General features: G+C 33.6%; 3 protein-coding genes across 7 annotated transcripts in view; 2 read left to right on the forward strand and 1 right to left on the reverse strand.

Annotated features, from left to right (window-relative positions):
- Positions 1 to 667, forward strand: part of LOC21409584 (UPF0496 protein At4g34320) — a 1791-nt gene extending 1124 nt beyond the window's left edge. The window contains exon 3 of the mRNA XM_024165519.1: positions 23 to 667. Within this exon, the coding sequence (XP_024021287.1) occupies positions 23 to 428 (406 nt within the window). The 3' untranslated portion in view covers positions 429 to 667. The remainder of the gene's footprint in view (positions 1 to 22) is intronic.
- Positions 668 to 3397: 2730 nt separating this feature from the next.
- LOC21409585 (probable 1-acyl-sn-glycerol-3-phosphate acyltransferase 5) lies at positions 3398 to 6805 on the reverse strand. 4 transcript variants are annotated; one of them, XM_024165510.1, is made up of 4 exons: positions 6732 to 6805; positions 4974 to 5850; positions 4468 to 4598; positions 3398 to 3943 (listed from the first exon to the last, which is right to left on the reverse strand). In XM_024165510.1, the coding sequence occupies exons 2-4, from the start codon at positions 5537 to 5539 to the stop codon at positions 3507 to 3509; spliced, it is 1134 nt and encodes a 377-aa protein (XP_024021278.1). In that variant the 5' UTR covers positions 5540 to 5850; positions 6732 to 6805; the 3' UTR covers positions 3398 to 3506. The 4 variants fall into 4 exon arrangements, with proteins under 4 accessions (XP_024021278.1, XP_024021281.1, XP_024021279.1 ...); XM_024165513.1 differs by having other exon boundaries at positions 4974 to 5274; positions 6732 to 6788; XM_024165511.1 differs by lacking the exon at positions 6732 to 6805 and having other exon boundaries at positions 4974 to 5274; positions 5477 to 5557.
- A 3762-nt stretch (positions 6806 to 10567) lies between these two features.
- Positions 10568 to 22557, forward strand: LOC21409586 (twinkle homolog protein, chloroplastic/mitochondrial). Of its 2 annotated transcripts, XM_024165486.1 has the most exons (21): positions 10568 to 11131; positions 11315 to 11442; positions 11989 to 12044; positions 12124 to 12181; positions 12273 to 12383; positions 12917 to 13000; positions 13409 to 13489; positions 14218 to 14283; positions 14373 to 14489; positions 14970 to 15017; positions 15099 to 15184; positions 15284 to 15344; positions 15994 to 16176; positions 16892 to 17023; positions 17629 to 17690; positions 17801 to 17884; positions 19181 to 19312; positions 21100 to 21196; positions 21310 to 21444; positions 21572 to 21639; positions 22128 to 22557. In XM_024165486.1, the coding sequence occupies exons 1-21, from the start codon at positions 10876 to 10878 to the stop codon at positions 22156 to 22158; spliced, it is 2076 nt and encodes a 691-aa protein (XP_024021254.1). In that variant the 5' UTR covers positions 10568 to 10875; the 3' UTR covers positions 22159 to 22557. The 2 variants fall into 2 exon arrangements, with proteins under 2 accessions (XP_024021254.1, XP_024021255.1); XM_024165487.1 differs by lacking the exons at positions 21100 to 21196; positions 21310 to 21444; positions 21572 to 21639; positions 22128 to 22557 and adding an exon at positions 19413 to 19570.
- The last annotated feature ends 771 nt before the right edge of the window (positions 22558 to 23328 follow it).

The following is a 23328-nucleotide window of genomic DNA, read 5'->3' on the forward strand; positions in this document are numbered from 1 at the left end:
GGGCGACAGGGCTGCCCCCGCGTGTGGCGGCTGCATTGGCCGCCGCGACGTCAATCCCCATCGGGTCCATGGGAAAGTGGATCGACTCGCTGTGGAAGAAGTTTGAGGATGCTTTAAAGGGGCAGAAGGAGGTGATAAGCTCAATGCAGGTTGGGACTTATGTTGCCATCAAGGACTTGGACAGTATCCGGGTTTTGATCGACCGGTTGGAGGTCGAAATCGAGTCATTTCTCCGAAATGCAGAGTTCGTGGTCGAGGAGGAAGAGGAAGAAGCTGTCAGGGTTGGGATTCAAGAGATTAAGAAGAAGTTGGGAGGGTTTATGAAGAATGTTGAGGAATTGGGTGTTCAGGCTGATATTTGTAGCCGTGATATTCGGAGGGCTAGGACTGTTGTTCTTCAGAGGATCATCAAGAATCCCAACAACTGAAAACTTTGGTCAGATCACCAAAAAATTTGTTTAAATCAATCTCTGGTACCAAAAGACTTCCTTTTCTAGTCCAATTTGTTGATGCTTCTTGTTTTGATATATGTTCTAATTTATGGGGTGAGATTTGTTGCAGCAAATCCATACAGTTTGGAATCGTGTTTTTTAAGGAATTAATGTTTAAAGATTGGTATCAGAACGACATTGATTTGCTAGATTGACAACATTATTGTGTTATTATATCTCATTTCGTGCTTCAATTTGCCTAGCTAGAAAGAGTAAAAACTAGACATTTTATTTTTCAAGAATTGCAACTAGATTTATTAATTCCTTGCAAAACATGGGACAGTTATGACTTCCTTATCAATAGAGACAAGTGAAAACATGCTTGTTTGGACTTTTTAACTATTTTGTCAATCTAGTATCATGATTGGATACAAGAATTGCTGTCCAACTAATGAGCTTTAGCTGTTGCTCTATCATTGTCCATTATTCCACGACTTTTCAGCTAAAATCTCTCTCTGGCTTGATTTTCTTCCCTTTTTGCCCATGCTCATGGAAGTAGAATTTTGAGCAATTAAAAAAGTTTCTTTTTGTTTCAACATTGGTCCACCGGTAAGTGACGAAGAATTTAGAGATTAAGCTTAAAGCCTTGTTGAGAATAAGTGCCCAAATGCTCTTCTCAGGTATGGCTCTCCAATGTTCTTTCATCAGAACCCAAATTCACATAGAATAGAAGTTCCAAAGCAGAATTCTTTGATACAGTATCAAATGTACCTTATTAGGAGACGTCGATTTGAATTGTCAAATTTGATTCGATCCTTATACAGAAATACATACCATCATAATGATCGTTTTCCTACATTATCATATAAATTATAGTATAACTCTCCTTTTGAGTAAATCCAATGAAGCATGATTGAGACTAAACACGTAGAAAAAAGTAAGGTCCAAAAAATAATTGTTGGCCAAAAAACGTGTTTTCTTTTTTCCCTAACCATTAAAAAAGCGTGTAATTTGAAGGTTCAAAAGGGTAATCAAATAATTGAACTATTGAAGATTCTTCATGATTGGCTGAAAATGGGGGAGATAACAGGAGTTTGGAATTCCAAGTAAGATTAAAGAAACACAGAAGCAATGAGAGCATATTAGTTGAAGCTTTTACGCCAAGTGATTTCCAGGAATAGTAAAATATTTGTGGGAACTATGAAGAAAGCAAGGTAACAACACAATAACTTGAGGCATTCTAGTGGTTAGCTTGTGATACGAAGTCATTTTCCTTTTGACTTCTCATTCTCAACAACCCAATTTGGGACTAACAATCACGCAAAGTGTTGGTTTGATGTCATTAAGATAAATACATAGTGGCTTCTGCTTTCTTTTAGCATATTCAAAATTAGCATCTCCTGTTTCAGAAAAAGATTACCTGTTACAATCACACTGATTTCTCACTTCTAGTCCTCTCACCTTTTCATGCATTTTTATTTGCTTTCTACAAAAGATCTCGATTACTTTCAGTTAAAATTTTAAATCGTCAACTCTTTATTACCTTATCTTAAACCATCGTATTTGATTTGTTTTTTTTTTTTTTTTTTGGCATTATGTGACACTTTAAAATGGTATTTTTCAAATAATGCTATATCATCATGACGTACCACAGTTTTATTTTTTATTTTTTATGAATTAATTGAGGAAAAAATTGTTTCTATATAATATTTCCCACATAGATTCTATTTTGCATGTCCAACCAAAAATAATACTTGACAAAATTATTTATAACAACAATTGATGTAAAAATAATTTAAACACAGTTCGTTACAACGTACAAAGTGCAAAGCCAAAAACAACTGCGTTGGATCGGTTAGCTAACCGTTTCACGAGCAGTCAAAAGGAAAGAGAAATTATTAACAAACATAGCTATGGCGGTGTTGCATAATGGCAACACCACAAAGAAGCTACATATGCAATCGACAGGTGGTACAACTACAAGGAAGGAAAACGGCCATAAATCATGTCTTTCACAAAACTCTATTCTGTTCGGTTCTTTGTTCACGTTGTTTATCATTTCAAAAGAGAAACCAAAACAAATAGAAAACTTTGAAGTTTCACGTAAATAAAGCTTAAAGGACAATGGTCATAGAGCTAGAAAATCATTACTTAAATATTGTCACCCCGCGGATGCAAAGAGAAACCAAAACAAATAGAAAACTTTGAAGTTTCACGTAAATAAAGCTTAAAGGACACTGGTCATAGAGCTAGAAAATCATTACTTAAATATTGTCACCCCGCGGATGACTAAGCGCCCATTTGAGCAGAGTATTTGAATCATAATTTGAGTTTTGATTTAAATTTTTTGTGAGAGAACTATTGACGGGAATTTGTTTAATTCAAATTTTTTGTTTGAGAAAAACATTAAAACAGAATAATGATTTGAGTTTTAAATATATGTACCAAATAACTCCTAAATTAATCCACTAAGCTGCTTGGTTCTTCCCCGAGAAATATTACTATACATTTATGTTTTAGTGGGGAATCAGTTTCATCGCATAATATTTTTGGGTAATTTGGTCCAAACTAACTAGAGGGTTTCCACAATGTTCAGAGAATTTTCTACGGTAGGATCTGTCTTTTTAACAGTCTGAACCTGTGTGCATAGATTATACCGTTAAAAATTGATTAGCTAAATAACAGCACCTATTGGTAGTGCAAAAGAACAATTCCTATCAAAGAAATTTCCTTATTAAATTCGTGAATTGGTTGTATCTTAAAAGTAATTTGTTAGTTAAGTATCTGATTAGTTAGTCAACTCTTTTTAAGTGGGAACAAATAACACTTTAATGAAAGCAATTTCTTACGCCTCAAAAAACAACACTTTTTTCCCTGCCCAAACAGTTTTTTCTTTTCTGTTTCCATAATTATCTTCAACAATTATTTTAGAGGTGCGTTATAAAAACATGTCACCAGTAACAAAATAGCAAAGTTAAACAGTTAACCGTGCCATTGATAATTCATCACGTGTGAAGCAAAATTTTTGGCTGTTATGGACTTCAGAACCACATTGGAAATACAGATACAAGGGACCTAGGATGATTTGCTTTTAGACAAAGCTTTTACAAGGTCAACGGGCAATGGTCTTATGTTGAAATAGGTAGCATATGTGAAATATACACAGACCAAACACATAAAGATTTTAAACCAGATTGAGGAGAAAAAAGTGCAGTAAGTAAATATACCCGTCAGGAGAATTACTGCCCCAAAATTAACAAGGCACTTTGTGGTAGAGAGTTCTTTTTCCGTTCCTTGGTCGGGGAAATGGCACCGAGAATGAAAATCGGAGAGCATCTGGTCTTTGAGATGGAATCTATTGATTAACCACGTATTGACCTCTTCTTCAGAGGTCGGTATACTGTCAACGGTTATGCGTTGAACATGGATGTGAACTTCAGACGGAGCCACCCCAAGAACATTATCCATGAAAGTTGGGCAGCAATGCTTGTAAGCAATAGTGACATCATAAACTGCAGTAAGTACAATAGTAACTTAGTGCGATCTGGAAGATAAGTTAAAAAGATACAACGAAAAGTAAATGAGCTTGCTGCACAATATCACCTGTTATAGGTTTGGTTAACACCACAAATAAGGCAGGTTATGTTAATATGCATGCATGATATTGTACTAAATTTGTAATGATAGTAGTGGAACATGTGCAAAAAATGACCTAAGTCGCAAAATAACAAAAATCCAAGGATTTGGGAGATGTGCATTAGGCAAAGAAGATTATCAGTGAACTTTGTTTTTATTTCAAATATTCCTGAAGAATATGTATCAACGAAGAAGTTGCTTGTATTATTAGATCACTAAAGTTGTCGATGGAAAATATGGTTGTACTCAGAAAAGTTCCGGTCATAGTAATAGCTCATGAAAATTTAGTCAAAGCTATTGCAAGACATGCAAGTTTGTTTCAAAAGCCAATGGAAATGTAAAACAAGGGGCATTATGCAATAAAATGCTTGAGCTACATTCCGTGAAAAGAGACAGATACCTGCATCAAGAGATCCTCTCAAACATTCCAAACAGGCGAAAAAGCCCTTTGTTTTTGGAAGTAGGACATGATTTAGGATAGGAAGGCCATTTTCTGCAGCATATTTCTGGCTGCGGATGCACTTCTGCTCACTGCACAAAGGAGTCAATTGAATAAAAGAACTTCAAACAGCTTTATAGATTAGAGAAAGAAAAATTCAATATCAATACACACTACGTTTGATGGAAATAGGATCCAAGCATCATAAGGCATTAAATTTCGGAAAGTAAAAGGTCTATACTTCAATCTCCTATTTTTTAATATTTTGTCACTTCTGTTTTCTTTTCATAAAAAAAATAATTCCTGGATAGGATATGGTCAATCAGCCAACAATCTGCTCATAGTATGAAAAACCTTCTTGATTCTTGCAGACAGGCTTTTCAAGATCTTACTACACTTTCTTCACATAGGGAAAAAAGAAGAAGAAGAAGAACAAAGAATGGAATTATGTAGTAAGAGAAATTTACGTGTAGTCTGTGCCTTCTGGGAAAAGAGCAAGCCAGAGGGGATCTCGGGGATCCTTAAACGTTGAAAGCATCTGGCGCATAATAGATTCATCAACTTCCCACTTTCTCGCCACGGGGATGAACTCCAATATCTGGAATGACCAACCAAATAAAGGTAGTTTCATCAAACTGCTCTTAAGGACATACTTTATATAACCGATTCTTCCCTTCCGCAATGCTAGGTCCCACAAGTACATCCAATCAACTTCAGTTCTATGGTTTGCAATAATCAAAACGCGTTCCCTAGGAGGAAGTGTTTCTCCTGAAAAAATGACTTTGGTCATGTTTATCTTTTCAAAAAGGAAAGGCCACAAAGCTAACCAAGTACCAAAGAAGAACGATGTCACTTTTCTGCTGTAATATATGCTGAGAAACCGAATTATTACAGCACTCACAAAGCCAAAATACACTAACATCATGAAGGCGGTCAAAAGAAGCACAAGTAGACACAAGAGACCCCTAACCATTCTAAGTGGAGTCATCGTAGAACAATTCTTTCCACCATTTGTAGCCCTCTGAACTTCCATATCAACTAAAAGCTCAACTACCCACAACTGCGTGTTAAAGATAGCGAAGACACACGGGGGGATGATCAGGCCCAAGTCCAAAATTCAAATACTCACTAGTTATGACTTTTGAAGAGAGAAAGTTCGATAAACAAGCTGATAGAAGCACAGCGAGAGAAGTTACTCCTACAAGATCTAGCAGCAATAATGAAACTACAAGATAGAATCAGGAAAAAAAAAAATGATGACGAGATTTGCAACTGCATCATAACATGAAATTCATGTTAAGAAGTCCTTATAGAAGCCAGAGTCAGGACAATGTTACGTATAACCTGCATTTAAACATGCCAAAAAAAGACTCAGCAATTTCATTCATCACCCTAAATGAGTGAAAGAGAAAAATCAGACCAATAAACTTCTGAATCACATCCAAGTCCAAATTAAAGAGCCAAGGAAAAAGGAGGAAAGGAAAACACTCGAGACTGGATCTGGTTTCTCAATGTTTAGAATCCCAAGACATGGACATAATCCCAATCTAATTCATTTACCGTTGCAAGTAAACACCATTTTTTTTTTCTATTGATACTTCCAATCTAAAAGTCAAGTTAGTCTATAAGCAATCAACTGCATAAATACAAAAATTTGACTATAAAACTCAAAATTGTGCATATTCCTAAAATGGGTGCCAAAAATACTTTCTTACTGACTCGATCTGTCTTAAATCTAAAAAATACTTTCTTACTAACTCGATCTGTCTTAAATCTAAAAAATACTTTCTTACTAACTCGATCTGTCTTAAATCTAACTTAAAGATCATATTGTCACAAAGTAAGAAGCTACGAACATTTTTGAAGTACATCAACCTAGATCTGAATGCTTAAAAAAAAAAAAAAAAAAAGAACCCAAAAACCAAAAACCAAAAACCTCCACAAACCTCGGTTAGTTGCCGGGGAAACTGAGAGAACTTAAGTGGGCAACAAGAAAAACAAGCAACAAAAGGGTTTCCTCTATTTTCAAACAAGAAAAAAATAACAAGAAGACGAACAGAAATCTGGAGTGAGCTATGTAAAAATTCAAAAGTTCCAAACTTGGTCAATGTTCTGGCAGTTTCTCGGAAACCAAAGTGAGGTTGTACAGATGAAGAGAAAATACCAATAATAACAATAACAAAAATAATGGCAAAAAAAATACAGGTTAGAGAAAAAGGTTGTACCTTCAGTGTGTTTGGGGCATACGAAGAAACAATGGCGGAAAATTCGTCTCAACTCTGTACTCAGGACTCAGGACTCAGGACTCAGGAGCTACAGAAATTTAGTGGGAGATGATTAGGAAATAAGGCTCACAAGTGCCTCAAATTACGAGTTCTGCCAACCTCTCGTGAGTGACGACTGAAGAGTGATGAAAGACTTTTGGATTTTTGCATGTGCTACTACAAATCTACAATTCAGCCAAAGACAAAAAGTTTTTTTTTTTGGTTAATTTTATTATATTATTAGGAAGATTCTCGCGTATTGATAAATTAAAATTTTTTAACTATTAAATTTATATATTTTTTAATTTGTATATAATTTTATATAATTTTAATGAATATAAATCTGACGTATCGGTATATTAATGTACCAGAATAGGTCTCATTTTATTATTATTTAGGAAAGACTCAGACAAGTTTATCAAGCCATTTCCTTCCGAAGCCACGTGCTATGCATGTAGGTAATTTTTATCTTTGTATTAAGTTTTAATTACTGTGTTAGTACTTTTTTTTTTCTAATAACATAAATCTTAGTTAGTTTTTAGTTAATACACGGCTAATAAAAACATTATTTCACCAAGACAGTTAGGGAAGAAAATATTTATGATGATGGCATTTAAAAAAATAAATAAGAATGTATATTGGGAAAAAGTTATTATAAAATTTTATAAAGATGATAAAAAAATAAAAGTGAGCAACTAAAGAAGCAAATAAAAAGGGGAAGGATGACAAAAAAAAGGAAGAAAAATATAAAAGATAAAGAATAAAGAATGTAAAAGCACAAGAATGCACAGTGGTGACAAAAAAAAAGATTAAATAAGAATGAGATAAAAAAAATAAGAGACTAAAAAATCAAATAAAAAGAGGAGGACTAAAACAACAAAAGGAAGAAAAGCAAAAGGAAAAAAAAAAAAGGTAATATAGTGAAAAAAGGATAAAATTAAATAAAGGATAGGAGGAAAAAATGAGAAACTAAACAAACATACAAACAAAAAGGAAGAAAAGAAAAAAAAATTAAAATTAAAAACAAAATAGAGAGACTAAAATGATAATGAGATTAAATGAGAGTGAGATGAAAAATAAAAATTAAGCACTAAAGAAGCAAGTGAGAGAGGAATGTGAGAGGAAAAATAAAAATTAGGGGCTAAAGAAACAAATGAGAAAAGAAATGGACCCAAAAAACAAGTAAAAGGAAGAAAAAAATAAGAAAAAAAAAACTAAAAAAAAAAAACTAAAAGGAAATGGACCCAAAAAACAAGTAAAAGGAAGAAAATAATAAGAAAAGAAAACTTAAAAAAAATTGGGACAAAATGCAGGCCAAAATGTCCTAGGACGAAACGACGATAGCCACTTTAAGGCTTTCATATATGTAAAGATTATACATGTAGGGCTCGTTTACTTCGCGGATTCAAATTTTCAATTCGAGTTGAGATGTGATATTTTCTAAGAGCTTTTCACTGTAGTAAAAAAAGTTAGATGTGACATTTTCTGAGAGTTTTTTACTGTAAAAACCTAAAACTGAAAACTCAAATCGGTAAAATGAACGAGACCGTAAAGATTAAAATATCATAACATACTATTATATTATAATTAAAATAAAAATCAATGAATATGGATTCAAAAGTCTGTTCTAACTTTTCCTTTTTTCTTTTTAATTTTTGAAAATCACTATGGTACCGAATCTTTTTTCGTCATAAGTAACAAAGGAAATCACAACTGTCAAATTAGATCTAACAATATAAAAAAAAAAAAAAAAGAAACTCCACTTAAAGGTGTTCATCCAATCTAATTCCAATCCAACCTATATTAACCATATAACAACCAAACTAATCTAAGGTCAGTTTTTAAGACATCGTTTATTTCACCGATTCGAGTTTTCAGTTATAGGTTTCTACAGTAAAAAGCTCTCAGAAAATGTCACATCTAACTTTTTTTGCTACAGTAAAAAAACTCTCTGAAAATGTCACATCTCAGCTTGAATTGAAAACTCTAATCTGCGAAGTGAACGAGCCCGATCCAATCCAATCTAATAATTAGTGTATCATTCAATCTAATCTGATCCGATTGATATTGGTTTGGATTGGATTGGAGCAATCAGTTTTAGACTTGGGTTTTTTGTATAGTTTTTTAATTTTTATTTTTAAGTTCAACCTCTTTGTTAGATTTTTTAACATAATTCAAATGCTACGTAGTTAAAAAAAATTATAAGAATTAACATTCACAAATAAAAAACCAATATAAACTCCAAAATACAAACTTGAAATTTAATTAAAAAGCCAACAAACAACTATAAAGAAATAGACGTTTTATTCAAAACTGTAAAGAAACAACAAAGAAAGATAACACAATTTAAAAATTCAAACATGTACTACTCTATTTTATGATGATCTACATAGAAAGAAAACAAAATCTATTTTTTATTTTTTTAGGTAATATATAAGGATTGGATCGATTTGAATCGTGTGTTTTGAAAGTAAAATTAATATGCAATTCAATTCAAGTTGGTTTTAAAGAAATCACATCAAATTCAATCCAATTAAAATTGGTTATCCATTAAAAATATATTAAATTAGTTGATTTGATTGGTTAATTGGATTTTATGAACACCCTAGCTCCACCTACTCTAAACTAAAGGATCCCTTAGAGAACGAAAGAAGACAATTACCAACATAGTATTTCATAGAATATCAAAAAAAAAAAAGGATCAAATAGAAAAAAAAAAAGATAACATTTCATAGTATAAAAAAAAAAGATCAAATAGAAAAAAGTACATGGTTTATTATTGTTTTATCCATGCATATTATTTATATCATTCTAAATAATTTAATGTTATCATAGTGTTTTATTTATTTTTATTAATTAAAAGACATTTGTTTATTTTTAAATGCAGCGATATAAATAATAATTTTATCATTTTGAGTGGTATTTGAAGAATTGGAAGTGGATGTTACGCTTTGACCTGTAAAGACATCAGAACATGTAACAATTACAATGAAAAAAAAAAAAAGAAGATAATCATAGCATACAAAAGAACTAGACATGAATTTAAATAATTATATTTTCAAGTTATAATTGCATTGGCTGACTGATTATGTTCCAGTCAACTACTGATTAAGCAAATTACTTCGACACCTCCAAAGTTAATTTTTGTAATTTTAAAAGAAAAACCCCAACTACTTTTAGCCCTGATTTATATTTATAGAGAAAAATATATGATTTACTGTGATTCTTATTTATATCCTTTTAAATAATTAGTTGCCTATTATGATTATTTATTTATTAATGAAATAATAATTGTTTATTTTTAATTGAGTTATAGAAATAATATTCTGAATTATTATCATTGGCAGCCTCTAAATTTTATAATTATTCTTAGTTTGTTTAATAAACTTTAAAAATTTTAATTTTATTTTTTAAATTGTATATTGTTCCTACTTAACACTTCATGTTATAATTTCTGTTAAAAATAGATAGAAAAAGAGAATAATACTGTCATTGTCTTTATGTTTAGATTTATGTTAAAAAGAAATGAATAAAAACCAAATGACTATACTTAATCTTCAATTTTTTTGTTTAATTTTAACAAAAATTCTTATAAAAAATTTAAATGGGATAAAATTCAAAATTTTAAAAGTAAAATGAGATATTTTAAAGTTTAAAAGATAAATTAAAAATGATTTTAAAATTCAGTGACGTGATAATAATCCTAATACTTTTTTTAATGAGTAGTATTTCTGATTTTTTTTTCCTTTTTATCTCTCTCTACACGCTCAAAAATTTATTATGTCGGGTTGGGCTTCAAGAAAATCCCACCCTAAAAGAGAACGGAGCAGTCTTTCCCTCACTCCCTCTTCCGTCGGCCCCCCCACACTTAAACACCGCACTCGCCGCCGTCCACCGAGCCGAACCTACTCACCTGAGCTGAGCGGACCCTCCTGAAGTTGCCCCGCGACGTTTCTTCAAACCCATTAACCACTTCTTCTTCTTCTTCTTCTTCTTCTTCTTCTTCTTCTTTTTCTGCTTGGTAGCCATGGTATTTGTATGTTACCTTTTCCTATTCCAAACTTGAACATATTCATATACAGGACCTGGCTTCTTTTGCGCAGAAATGCGTCTTCTTTATAATTCACTTCACAAGCTCTCCTTAAAACCCACAAGCAGTGTTTTAATGGGGTCAAAGCAATTCCTCAAGTCTACTTTTTTCTCAAACCCATTAACCCCTGCTTCACATAGACGCCTCTCCAACACTCGTAAACTCCCTTTCTCCGCTTTCCCTTCAAAACCCACCTCCAGAACTCAGCCCTGTTGCCTTATCAAGACTAATGGCTACTCCAGTGTCTCTGAAGCCAGTGACCCCAGAGCAGGTATGATATGAACCTTCAAACTTACTGTTCTTTCATCTATTTGAGTATGTTTTTGTTGGTATTGCTTTTAATAATATGGTAGTTTTTGAACTTTTGAAGAGAACTATAGGAACAAAATAAAATAAAAAACAAACAGATGTTGCGTTTGTTTTTGAAATATCAGCTTGTTTTATTTTGTTGTAGTCGTTTTGGAGGATCCAGAAGAGAAGAATGCTTCCCAGTTCAGGATTTTGAAGCAGAAACTGGAGGACCTTGGTCTGGAGTGTGACATATCTGTGCCGGGTCAATTTAACCACTTGATTTGTCCAATGGTATTTTGTAGTTTTCGTTTTGTCTATTATGCTTACTTTATATCAATTTCAGTTTTGATTCTCTGGGGATTGTTGAATGTGAATGGGCTGGTAAAAATTGGAAAGCCAAATGTGAATGGACTCTTTAATGTGTTTGAACTTAGTAATATCGTCTGTTGAAGAAGATGGAATTTTTGTAGAGATTTTCTTTTGGAAAACCTGAGCAAGGCAAGTCTAGAGCTCGTTTGGTAGGAGAAAAAGGTGTAAGGAGTTTGGTAGGAGAGAAAGGAGGAGGGAATGGATGGGGTGAGGGATTTCAAATCCTTCAAAGAATTCCAATTTTGATGTCCCCCCATTATCGGCGATTAGAGGGGGTATACATACCAAACACAATAAGAGAAGGGTCCTACCCTTCCTCTCTATTATCCCTGATTTAAATACCTTTCTTTACTTCCTATTTTCTTTCCCTCTTTCCAAACACATCCTAACTCTGCTTATGTATATCCCTTTTCTTTTGATTGGGACACTTGTGCTCACATCTGGCCACTTTTGTTTACTTTCATGTAGTGCAATGGTGGTGATCAAGAGGAAAGGAGCTTATCTCTTTTTATTGAACAAGATGGGTAAGCTTTAACTCTTTTACAGGTTTTATTCTTTAATGGATTGCGGATCATATTCATGTCGCGCATGCTTCATGTGTAGGAGTTCGGCTTTGTGGGTGTGTTTTCGTGCAAAATGTGGGTGGAGAGGCAGCACGAGAGTGAGTCTATAAAATATTCCTTGAGCATTATACTGAAGACAAATAAATGTATATCCAAATCAATTGGCTTAGTGTTGCCGGTTTGTTACAGGCTTTTGCGGAGAGTAAGCCAGCTTATGAAAGACCAAACAAAATAGCCAGAATAAAGAAAATACGAGAGATAACAATCGAGGATCTGGGACTGGAACCACCTTGTGATGAGGTTGTTAAATTTCATTGTCTTCTACCTCTTTCCTTGAACGTGATTTGTATATGCAGTTTATTCCAATTGCTTCATAACCTTTTTACCCTCAAAAATCATTTTTCAAACAAAAATGAATTCGGATTTTTATTTTTATTATTTTTTTAAAAAAAATATTGTTTTGCTTTTGTTTTTCATTCCAGTTTGGTTTTTTCAAAACAAACTTTGCTGCTCTGTTTGCCATTAAGAAAAAGATTGTTTTTCTTTAATGTTATTCATAAAAGTGCACTCCAGTTACTGTACAGGTATTATTTTATCTAAATATTTTTAGCTCGTACGATTTTTCTCTGTTTGATTCTCTGAGTGCTGGTCAAAGTCACTATCAAATTCACTGGATTTGTCGGCTCTGGAATGCTAGTTTTTCGTTTTTAATATCAGACTCTGATGTTTCTGGTTTCATCTTTGCTATCTAATCTTACAGAGCTGCTTGTACTGATAATACCAGAAACCTTCTCTGGCAGTTTATGGCTGACCTTGTTCTTTCCTTTGTTCAGATAGTTGCTTACTTTTCAGAGAGAATGATATCAAAGGAAACGATGCAGAGAAATGCTGTAATGCAAAAGCGTTATGATGATCAGGTGCACATATTGCTGATTTAAGGAAAAAAGGATTTTTTATGCATTTTTATTTTTAGTTTAGAATTCTCAGGATTTTTCATCTGTAAGTTAGAACAAGATATATGATATAGATTATTGTTTATAGGCTATTACCCTTAAAAAACCATTTCAGAAATGGACATTAGACAAGCAGACAGGTTTGCACCAGTTAGCGTGTGATTTGAAATTGAAAGTCAAGCTTGTACAGTAATACTTCGTAAAATTTCTTTAAAGTGGAAACTGAATTCCGCTAGACGGTGTCAAACTTGATTATATAAAGCTTTCCACAAAACCAAACTTTTAGTTTTCTTCATTTGCCAATATTGCATTGCAGTTTCTTTTTTCGGCTATTTTTCTGCTTACCTATATACTTCTGGAATTTATTTGCAGTTCGCAATTGCATTTACGTACTGGAGAAATGGAAATCTTATTAGTTGCAAGTATCGGGATATCAACAAGAAGTTTTGGCAGGTTCTTTGAATAGCGTTACTTTTGTTACCCAAATGAAGTGGTAACAAGCAATAGTTTATAGTTAGTAAATGCATGCGGGTGGGTAAACAATGGTTTATATGTCACCTCATCCTCTGCTGTTCTTGTGTATCCTTCCCCTCTCTCTCTCTCTCTCTCTCTCTCTCTCTCTCTCTCTCTCTCTCTCTCTCTCTCTCTCTCTCTCTCTCTCTCTCTCTCTCTCTCTCTTTCTCTCTCTCTCGATAAGAAAAAACTTTAATAAAACTTTATATTGATGAAAGGTTCATAAAAGAATCTTTTCTGATAAAAAAAGTGAATGCATGTGGGTGTGTGTGCACTGTGTTATTGCGCTTGCTCGCGTGTGTGTATTTGAAGAAAATAGCATGTATGTAAGATATAATTTGAATTTTCAGAGTATTGGTGATTGGTAGTCCATTAATTACTTCCTTTTCTATTTCTTAGTTTAGTGAAACTCATAGTTTTGAACTTCCCATAAAAATTTCACTTTTCTTCCAATGAGTAGTGATCCAATAGTTAGTTTCTTTTTTGCTCGCTGAGTTTAATGTATCTCATAGTTTCAAGCTTCAATTTTGTATATCCAGAAAAAAACTATAATTTTGTACATGTTCTTATGAGAGATCTTTTGATTTGAACTTGTTGAATTACAAAAGAGTTCCTTATCGGTGATTCATGTGTCATTTTTTTTCCTTTTGCTTCATCCTCTTTGTCAGGAAGCAGACACTGAGAAGATCTTTTATGGGCTGGATGATATAAAGGAAGCTAGTGACATTATTATTGTATATCTTCCACCATTCTATATGCCTATAATGTCTTCTTCAATCATTCCTCATCCTGATGCTTACTCCACTTTTATGTTATACATTAGGTCGAGGGCGAAATGGATAAGCTTGCGATGGAAGAAGCTGGCTTCCGTAACTGTGTGAGTGTCCCTGATGGTGCACCTCCGTGTGTTTCCGAAAAGGATTTGCCACCTAAAGAAACGGTTCGTCGCGATCACTTCTTTTCTTTTCTTGCTTTGCCTTTGAAAATTCACAGGCCTTTATCTTTTCCCTTAATTCACTCTTGGCCGTATGTTTTGAACTCAATTTTTTGGCAACTAGATATCTCCAGCTCTCATCCGACTCTTGTCCTAGATGGAATCACTATTTTTATGTGTTATTTTAATTATGAAAGTTGAAAATTCAGCATTTATACAGGAATGTGTTGCATTAAAGCAGTAGGAGGACTTGTGCTCTCCCTTATCCTTGTCCCCATTTGTTTTCTTTTCTATTTTTGCTCGTCTTCGTTGTGATTCAATGCTCGTCTTCTTTGTGATTCAAATGGGTATACTGCAATGTGTATTTGCCCTAGACATCGAACCATGTTTTAGTGGCGCGCTACATTACTGGATGATTTAAATGTCTGCCCTTGTATTTAAAAAAATTTAGATCTGATTCTATTTTTGTGTCTTCTGCAAAGCTAGGACACAAAGTATCAGTACTTGTGGAACTGCAAAGAGTACTTAAAGAAGGTTTGCGAATTTATGCTTTTGATTTAGACACATAACTATTAGAGTTGCTCAGTTCATTTCTAAATTTATCAGTGTTGACAGGCATCACGCATCATACTAGCAACTGATGGAGATGTCCCTGGTCAAGCCTTGGCGGAAGAGCTTGCACGCCGTGTTGGAAGAGAAAGGTTACTAGATAGAGTCATGTTATTAGCATGCAGTTTTCGTTTGTTTTGAGAGACTCGGTGGTACTGTGAAAATAACTCTGGGATCCATTTGACTTGCAGGTGTTGGCGAGTCAAGTGGCCAAAGAAAAATGAGGTCGATCATTTCAAAGACGCGAATGAGGTCCGCTAAGTCTCTTGACAATATAGGCAAATATATGTTATTTCAGGGGTTTAGTTTCAACTTTCATATCCGATGCAAATGCTAATGCCAGTTGTATATTTGGCACCAAAAATTGTGGAAATGGCGAATTTTATGTGTTATTTTCATTTGTGCACCAATGCATAATGCTATTTTAAATGTCAATCTATTTTTTTGTCATAATCATTGAGCTTTGAAAGTTGTGAAAGTAAACTTTTAATTTTTGAATAATTTGAAAATGTGAATTTTGCAATGATTAAATGAACAAGTAAAGCATATAAGCCAATAACAAGCAAATGCTAAAATTTGGCATATGCTATACTTAGTGGTAAATTTTCCACCAAGTATAGCACATGCTAAATTAGCACTATGAATAGCATTGCGCTGGAGAGTGATTTTCTTCCACAAATGCTAAAAATTTGGCATGGGCACACTAATCTAGCTCTTGTGTTCTGGTTTTTGTATATCTCCTAGTTCAATGGCCGTGTTATAGTTACTAATGATTATAATAAAAAAAAAAGTGTTGCTTGTTTGTTTAGTTTGTTTTGAAGAGTTCTCTTAATTATTTCTTGATAGTTTTCTCGGCTATCCCTTTACCAAGCCTTAACTACTACGTGTTATACTTTTACAGGTTCTCATGTATATGGGTCCTGATGTACTGAAGGAAGTAATTGAGAATGCTGAGTTATACCCTATACGGGGATTGTTCAATTTTAAAGATTATTTCAGTGAAATAGATGCATATTATTATCGGACTTTTGGAGATGAGTTTGGTGCGTCAACTGGGTGGAGATCTCTAAATCACTTGTATAATGTAAGCATATCTCGTAGTGTTCATTGAATAATAGTTGAGAAAGTACCTTAAGCTGAGTTTGGTGCACAAGATTTGATAATATTAGGTCATTACTTGGATTGAAATAAGTGATGAAGTGTCTTCTGATTACTACTATTGTATGTTTGCTACATTGTGGGATTGAAGGAACTGAAAAAACAATATTTATTCTTCTAATGTATATTTTAGTAATAAAATGAGGTAATGAACATTTATGAAATTAAATCTTAATAGCCAAAATGAATTAAATATGAAATTGTTAGATTAAGTTTATTTGAGTAATAAGCTAAATACAATACTAAAACTTCTTAGTCCAAGCTCATCAAGAAGATATGTAAAACTATTGTCCATTCCCAAACTAAAACTGTATTAAAAATCAACATAATCCCCATCGCAGAAATGAAGGAGAGGGATTAGTGAGGCTTTGAAGTAGTAGGAGTTGCTTGATAGGCCCTTTCATTTTCAGTCATTGTTAAACATTTGCGATTTAGATTTTGGATAGATGTTTTGTCATTTATTTGAATTATCTTATCAAGAAATAAAGATAAAAGAAAAATAGTGATCTTATTTTCATTAGCTGATTTTTGGGGCTTTCTTTTTTACTTTTAACTGGGTAAAAAAGATGCAGACTTGTTTAGGCGCCTGGTTGTGGAGATAGTCTGTTTTAGTCCTTATTTTATTATTGTTTTTTAATCAGGTCGTGCTAGGTGAATTAACTGTAGTAACTGGAGTCCCTAATTCAGGCAAGAGTGAGTGGATTGATGCTCTCTTGTGCAATCTTAACGAAAGTATGGGTTGGAAATTTGCTCTTTGCTCGATGGAAAACAAGGTAAGCTAGTCCATGGTCAATTCCGATTTTGTTGTTTTCTCCTCTTAACGATATTTCTGGCCTTGGGCCCTTATGAGGAATGAGAATTGGTGTATTCTTTATTTGTTCATATGAGCTGTATATTTTAATATTATGTGCATATTCAATAGTTTCAGATAGTGCATCGAGTTGAATAACACAACATCTATTTATCTTGTATATTGTTTTTCATTTTGCACTGTTATAGAAACTTCTTACGAGACGAGGTTTTAGGAGAGAATTTCTTAAGATTTATAGGAGAAAACCACTAAGTTGTTTCTTTCTTACTTTCTTTTTCTACGAGAATTTGACACAAGATGGGGAGACTTCTATTCCTCATTAAGGTTTCATCATATTTTAGCAAATATATATGTATGTATTTTCCATGTGAACCGTTATTCCCAATAAGGAATACTAATTTGATTGCAGAATATCAGAAATTTTATAATTCCATTATTCGTCAAAAGTTATTGAAGAATTTTCCGAATGAAGATATTAATTACATAGATATCTTGATATATCTTTTGTTTCTTCCTGCCTATCTTATTCTTTTTTATCTCATACGCGACTCATTCAATTATTTACAGGTCAGGGAGCACGCGAGGAAACTATTGGAGAAACACATGAAAAAGCCTTTCTTTAATGTGCGGTAAGTTTGGATCGAGTTCTCTAATTTCCTCTTTTCTCTATTTTCCTCCTGTTTTCTTTGAGCGTGTTAACTGTCATTAAATGTTTCTTTGCTTTTGTGGCTGGCAAAAGTTATGGTGAATCTGCTCAGCGGATGAGTCCTGAAGAGTTAGAGCAAGGAAAGGAATGGCTAAATGAGACCTTTCATCTTATTAGGTGAGTTTGAAGCATTAAGTCAGCTATTTCGTCTTCATAGTGCATATGACTCTCAATTCTAAATATTGACAGGAGTAATTATGAGCATGCACTTATAATCACTTGGTCTTTCTGACCAATTCCCTTTGCATGGATGCCTATTTGCTTTTGCTAAATTTTTTATTCTTCAAATTCAATGACTCAATTGCTCTTATAATCACATTGGGCATGTTCGCTAGCTTGTAATGGAATTTAATCGGAACAGGAAAGATCTAAAAGGAATACAAAAGAGGATCATTGAATTCTCTTTCTAGTATTTATATACCTATTTGGAAGTGGAATTTCGAAACAATCGAGTTCCATTTCTAGTGTTTAACTAACTTTAGGAATAGGAAACCTATTAGTTTTTAAGTACTAAAATGTCTCTGTGCCTATAATTATCAGTTAAAATTTAGTAAGGCTACAAAGTTAATGTTGTGGTTTTGGTACTTAGAATTGGCTCTCTTTCCTCATCCCCTACATCACATCACGTGGGCCCTACTAAATTAGCATTCCTCCTCTTGTAAGTAAATATGTGTATAGATGGGCAAGACAAAAATTCTTCCGTTTCCTTTCACTGCAAGTAAACGTGTTTTTAATATCTTAGGGATTTAATCTCCATATTAACACTTGGAATGCCTGGCATACGAAACAAAATTGAAAGGCTATCTCATAAATCTAATAAAGCACATTTTTCTTGAATTTGAGCACGTTTAACAAACCGGAAAAGAATGAGGATCCTTGACTCCCGTTTTAGTATTTACTTATCTATTTGATGGTGCAATGGGAAACAATCCAATTCCCTTGCTAATGTTTAGTAAACGTAGGAATCAGAATTTTATCAATGTAATTACTAAATTCTCCTTTACAAAATTAGAAAAATCATTGGCTTATGACATCTAACTTATTAAGGGTTTATAAGTAAATTTGACATTCATTCCCGTTAACTGAGAATCATTATCAACGGGGTGCAAGGATTGATATTCCCTTTCCTCATTCTTATATTATGTGAGGCTTACTAAACTCTCATTACTGATATTGTATGCAAACACATGATTATGACAAAGGGAACCATTTCTAGTTTTTCCTTTCCCTTTCATGCAAAGTAAACTTGCCATTCTAATTTTCCATGTGATGAGCATCAGTAGGTTGAACAATCTTTATTGCAGGTTTCTAGAAAAGGTCTTGATTCCTTTGTTTTATAGTTATATTATAGGACGTCCAAACATTAGTATTTTTTTTTCTTTTCACCTTTCCTTTTGCTGGCCATGTATTTAGGTGTGAGGATGATGCACTTCCAAGTATTAAGTGGGTTCTTGATCTTGCAAAAGCAGCGGTTTTGAGGCATGGGGTTCGTGGACTCGTAATAGACCCTTATAACGAGCTCGATCATCAGCGTCCTTCAAGCCAGTAAGTTCTTTTAGTACCTCTTACTGCATGCTTGTTTTGCATGGCTTTGGGCTGATTTCAGAACTAGCACTGTGTTAAGTCTCTGGAATCTCATTTTCAGATTTTGAGCTACGCAAAACCTCATTTGGACCCGCCCCGCTTTCTCGACTCCATTTAATAAATGAGACTAGCAGGAAAAAACCTGGCGGGGCATCGGGGACCCACCTCACCACACCTGTTGCCTCGTTTATATAAATTAAAAAAATGGAAATGTTTTAGGAATTTTTAAAGTTTTTTTATTTCATTTATTCAGATTTTTAAGGGTTTTTTCCCCCCTTTTCACTGAAATAATTTTTTTTAACCCTAGCTAAAGTATTAAGAGTCTTTTTCTCCTTGTTCTATTTTATACATGCAGGCATACGTTATAGTTAGCCATTATTGTTTATCAATCTTGTGTCTTGACATATATGGTGCATCCCAATACTTCATTGCAAAAACCACATCACAAGTCTTCACGTCTTATTCTTATACCAGTTACTAATGAGATCGTGAAATCGCAAAATCAATTTCATAACAAAAAATTGAAATTAGTACTCAAATTAGTATTCACAAGGAAAGTTTGAGACGTCTGTAGCTTGTTATTTTCAAAAGTTATAACGCCAGAAAAGTCCAGAAATTTTGTCCAAAAGATTTGTATACGGATCATCTCATCAGATAATTTACGTCCAAAATGCAATTACAAATGAAAAATACCCAACGGGAAAATCATCCAAGTACTTCAACATAAGTACTCGTGAGAATAGAGGGATTATCTTCAACTTCTAACAGTCCAAATATGGATTGAAGTTTGAATATATAGAAATGCTACACACATAATGGAAAGAAAAAGAAAACACCAGACAAAATTTATATTTCCATATGTGGTATCTTTTGTCTTATTAAACAACCAAATTATCATCTAATATGTCATGGAGCAAAAATACCTAAAACTCATGGGGTCCATCTCAACATAAACAGAATTAACCAAACTTACCCAACTAAAGATTTACAAATGAAGGGCACATAAATCATAATTTGTATCTATTTTTGGGTATATCTGGGCGCCAGAAAATTTTCACTTTCAGCATAAGAAAGGCAATGTGGTATTTGCTGAAGCCTTAGAGTGTCATCTTGATGGAAATCTAAAAGCCTTCATTTTGTATCTTAGAATCGAATTAATTTCTTTACTAATTAGGACTTATCAATCTTTCCCAATGCAGAACAATAAAGAAACGTTGGAAAAAAGAAAAAGAAATCATAAAAGAAAAACAGGGGAGACAAAAAAGAACATGAATTACACATGCAGATTGCAGAGCCAAACTTCACATGTTAAATTGAGAGTGAATTTCAAAATGAAGAGGTGGGTACCTGACCCTATTTTAGTAGTTAGGAGAAGAAAACAAGCTTTTGTGCTAAACAGTGGGGACATAGCATGGACAGAGGAAAGGAAAGAAATTCGACGCACAGCAGGCAGTGGCAGATTGCGCGAAGAAGGTGATGAGAGAGAGTGAGGGTTAGGGCTTTGAGATTTGAGATTGGGAAACGTAAAATCCGAAGAACAGAATTTCTCGATCTGATTTTCTTCCTCCTTAAAAAGAAAAAAATCTAATTAAGCGTAACGAAGGCGAATACGGGCCACCCCACCCTGTTTTCATCCCTTGTATTTCCAAGCTTGGATAAAAGTTAAAACTAGTCATCAATGTGGTCTTTCTTTGCAATACTATTTTTTATTATTTACTTTTTTTTTTTTTTTTTTTCATTTATTACAGAACAGAAACAGAGTACGTTAGTCAGATGCTTACCCAGGTTAAGCGGTTTGCACAACATCACGCTTGCCATGTTTGGTTTGTAGCACATCCTCGACAGGTTTGCTTTTTCGTGTTTTATTATGTTCTACCCTTTGTTTTCTTTCCCTTCTTTTTCAGCTGGCCTCAAATCCTTTTATTTTTCCACTATCTAATTAGTTGCTTGTCCAACAGTTGCAAAATTGGGCCGGGGAGCCACCGAATCTTTACGATATAAGTGGAAGTGCACACTTCATAAACAAATGTGACAATGGAATTGTAGTTCATCGTAACCGCGATCCAGATGCTGGTCCCGTTGATCAAGTACAAGTGAGTACTATGCAAGCTTACAATCTCCACTTAAAAGCATTCAATGAGTCTCACCAGTCACCACCCAGTTCTTATTGTAGCTTTTCGTTAGATGTCGACATCTGTTTTCACACTCTGTAACTTGCAGATTATTGTCAGAAAGGTACGGAATAAGGTCGCGGGAACCATAGGTGAAGCCTACTTGGCGTATGATAGGTATGGTAATGCTTTGTCAAGTTTTGAGCATGAAAGAAATGGACATTTTCTTCCTTTTTTTTTTCTCTTTGATGGTGGCCTATGGCCCCTGCACTTCCCAGGTTTCGAACCTGAGAGCTTACCCCTCCCCTCCCTACCATCTGGGCGTAGATGATCATTTTCTTTTCATGAGAAGGAGACAAATACTTCTTAGAGTGCATGAGTCTGGATTTTTACACTTTATTCTTGATTAATATCCTTTTTAGTTAAATAACTATATTAGTCAAAGGATATTAATCAAGAGTAATGGGTAAAAATCTAGACTCATGCACTCTGAGAGTAAGTTCAGCAATTTTCTCTTTTCTTTTCTTGAACTATTCACAACATTTTTGGCCCACTTGCTTGTAGATAGTGAGAAATTTAAACAAAATCTATATTCTCTTTGTCAATTGCTTTGGAACACTATATGAGGGAATTAGTAATTGCGGTTTCATTCTTGGCCTTGGCAGGGTGACAGGTCGATATATTGATATTCAATGAGGTTAAGAACAGCCTTGTACAGGGGCATCTGCCGATAATCCACATCTGGCAAGGTGCCGATTGCCATTGCCGTTTTAAGGAACACGGTATGAGAAGATCAAAAGGCGATTTTGTTTTAGGAGGCTGGTAATGTTCAAATTTTTTTCCTTTTTCTTTTATTAGATTTCTATATTTCTGTATACTTGATTATGTCGATGTCTTGTATTCAACGTGTAATGACTTCATCTCCTAGATAATATATCCTCTATTTTCTACTCTCTCTCTCTCGCAACATAGATGGCACACCCTGTATGTATATTATGCATTAGTCTCTTGTTTTTAGAGAAACAGTTTACTATCTTCTTTCCCCACTAATACCAAATGTGTAGCATAAGAACGACTTTGATTGTAGTATTTGCTCCTGAATGTGAGGGGGCTTTAAAGTTGTTAAATTTATTCAACAACTTGCGTGATATTCTCATGATAACTAGTTTCGGCACGTCCGTATTGAGTTATAATTTGAAGTTCTCATAACGTAAAATACCAAAAACAATAAGCAGCGAAAAAAAAAGAGAGAAAAAATTTATTTAGAGATTCAAAAAGAGTGTACATTATTCAAAAAGTGATAGTATGCCTATTCTAACGAAAAGAGTATACATCAAGTGATAGAGCTTTAAAAAGATAATACTTTAAGAGCTCGTTTGGTTCATAGATTTGAACAAAAAAGTTTGAACAAAAAGTTTTGTGAGAGAAAATATTATAACAAATTGTTTGAACAATAATTTAAACATATGAAACAAATGGGGGCTAAGTGATAGTATGCCTATCTTTACGAAAACGACACACTTAATCAGATGTATAGTTTGAATATCCCATACTCAATATTTCTTTCAAAGGGGTGGACGTTAATAATAGTTGAAGTCAAAAAGGTTATGTTTAATTATAAAAACACTCAATATTTCTTTTAAAGGAGTATGGGTTAATAATAATTTAAGTCAAAAGGTTATGTTTAATTATAAAAATACATGAAACATCCTAAATTATAAGATGACAAAATTAAAAAAAAATAAAGGAGCTGAAACTTAAAAAGGAAAGGAAAAAAAAAAAACACTAAAAACTCACTGTTTTGAACCACAGTACAATGAACATAAATAATGAAATAACAAAATAAAACAAATAAAGGAGTTTAAA

The sequence above is a fragment of the Morus notabilis genome, unplaced genomic scaffold (genome assembly GCF_000414095.1).
Source record: "Morus notabilis unplaced genomic scaffold, ASM41409v2 Scaffold115, whole genome shotgun sequence".
Lineage (NCBI taxonomy): Eukaryota > Viridiplantae > Streptophyta > Magnoliopsida > Rosales > Moraceae > Morus > Morus notabilis.

Excerpts from the sequence above, each read along its gene's own strand:
- LOC21409585 (XM_024165510.1), bottom strand. The coding sequence starts at position 5,539 with ATGGAAGTTCAGAGGGCTACAAATGGTGGAAAGAATTGTTCTACGATG. Across the intron at positions 4,599-4,973 it reads CCAGAAGGCACAGACTACAC|TGAGCAGAAGTGCATCCGCA; the intron begins GTAAATTTCTCT and ends TCCTTTGTGCAG. Across the intron at positions 3,944-4,467 it reads GAGAGGATCTCTTGATGCAG|TTTATGATGTCACTATTGCT; the intron begins GTATCTGTCTCT and ends TACTTACTGCAG.
- LOC21409586 (XM_024165486.1), top strand. The coding sequence starts at position 10,876 with ATGCGTCTTCTTTATAATTCACTTCACAAGCTCTCCTTAAAACCCACA. Across the intron at positions 12,182-12,272 it reads GGTGGAGAGGCAGCACGAGA|GCTTTTGCGGAGAGTAAGCC; the intron begins GTGAGTCTATAA and ends GGTTTGTTACAG. Across the intron at positions 17,691-17,800 it reads AAGCCTTTCTTTAATGTGCG|TTATGGTGAATCTGCTCAGC; the intron begins GTAAGTTTGGAT and ends GGCTGGCAAAAG.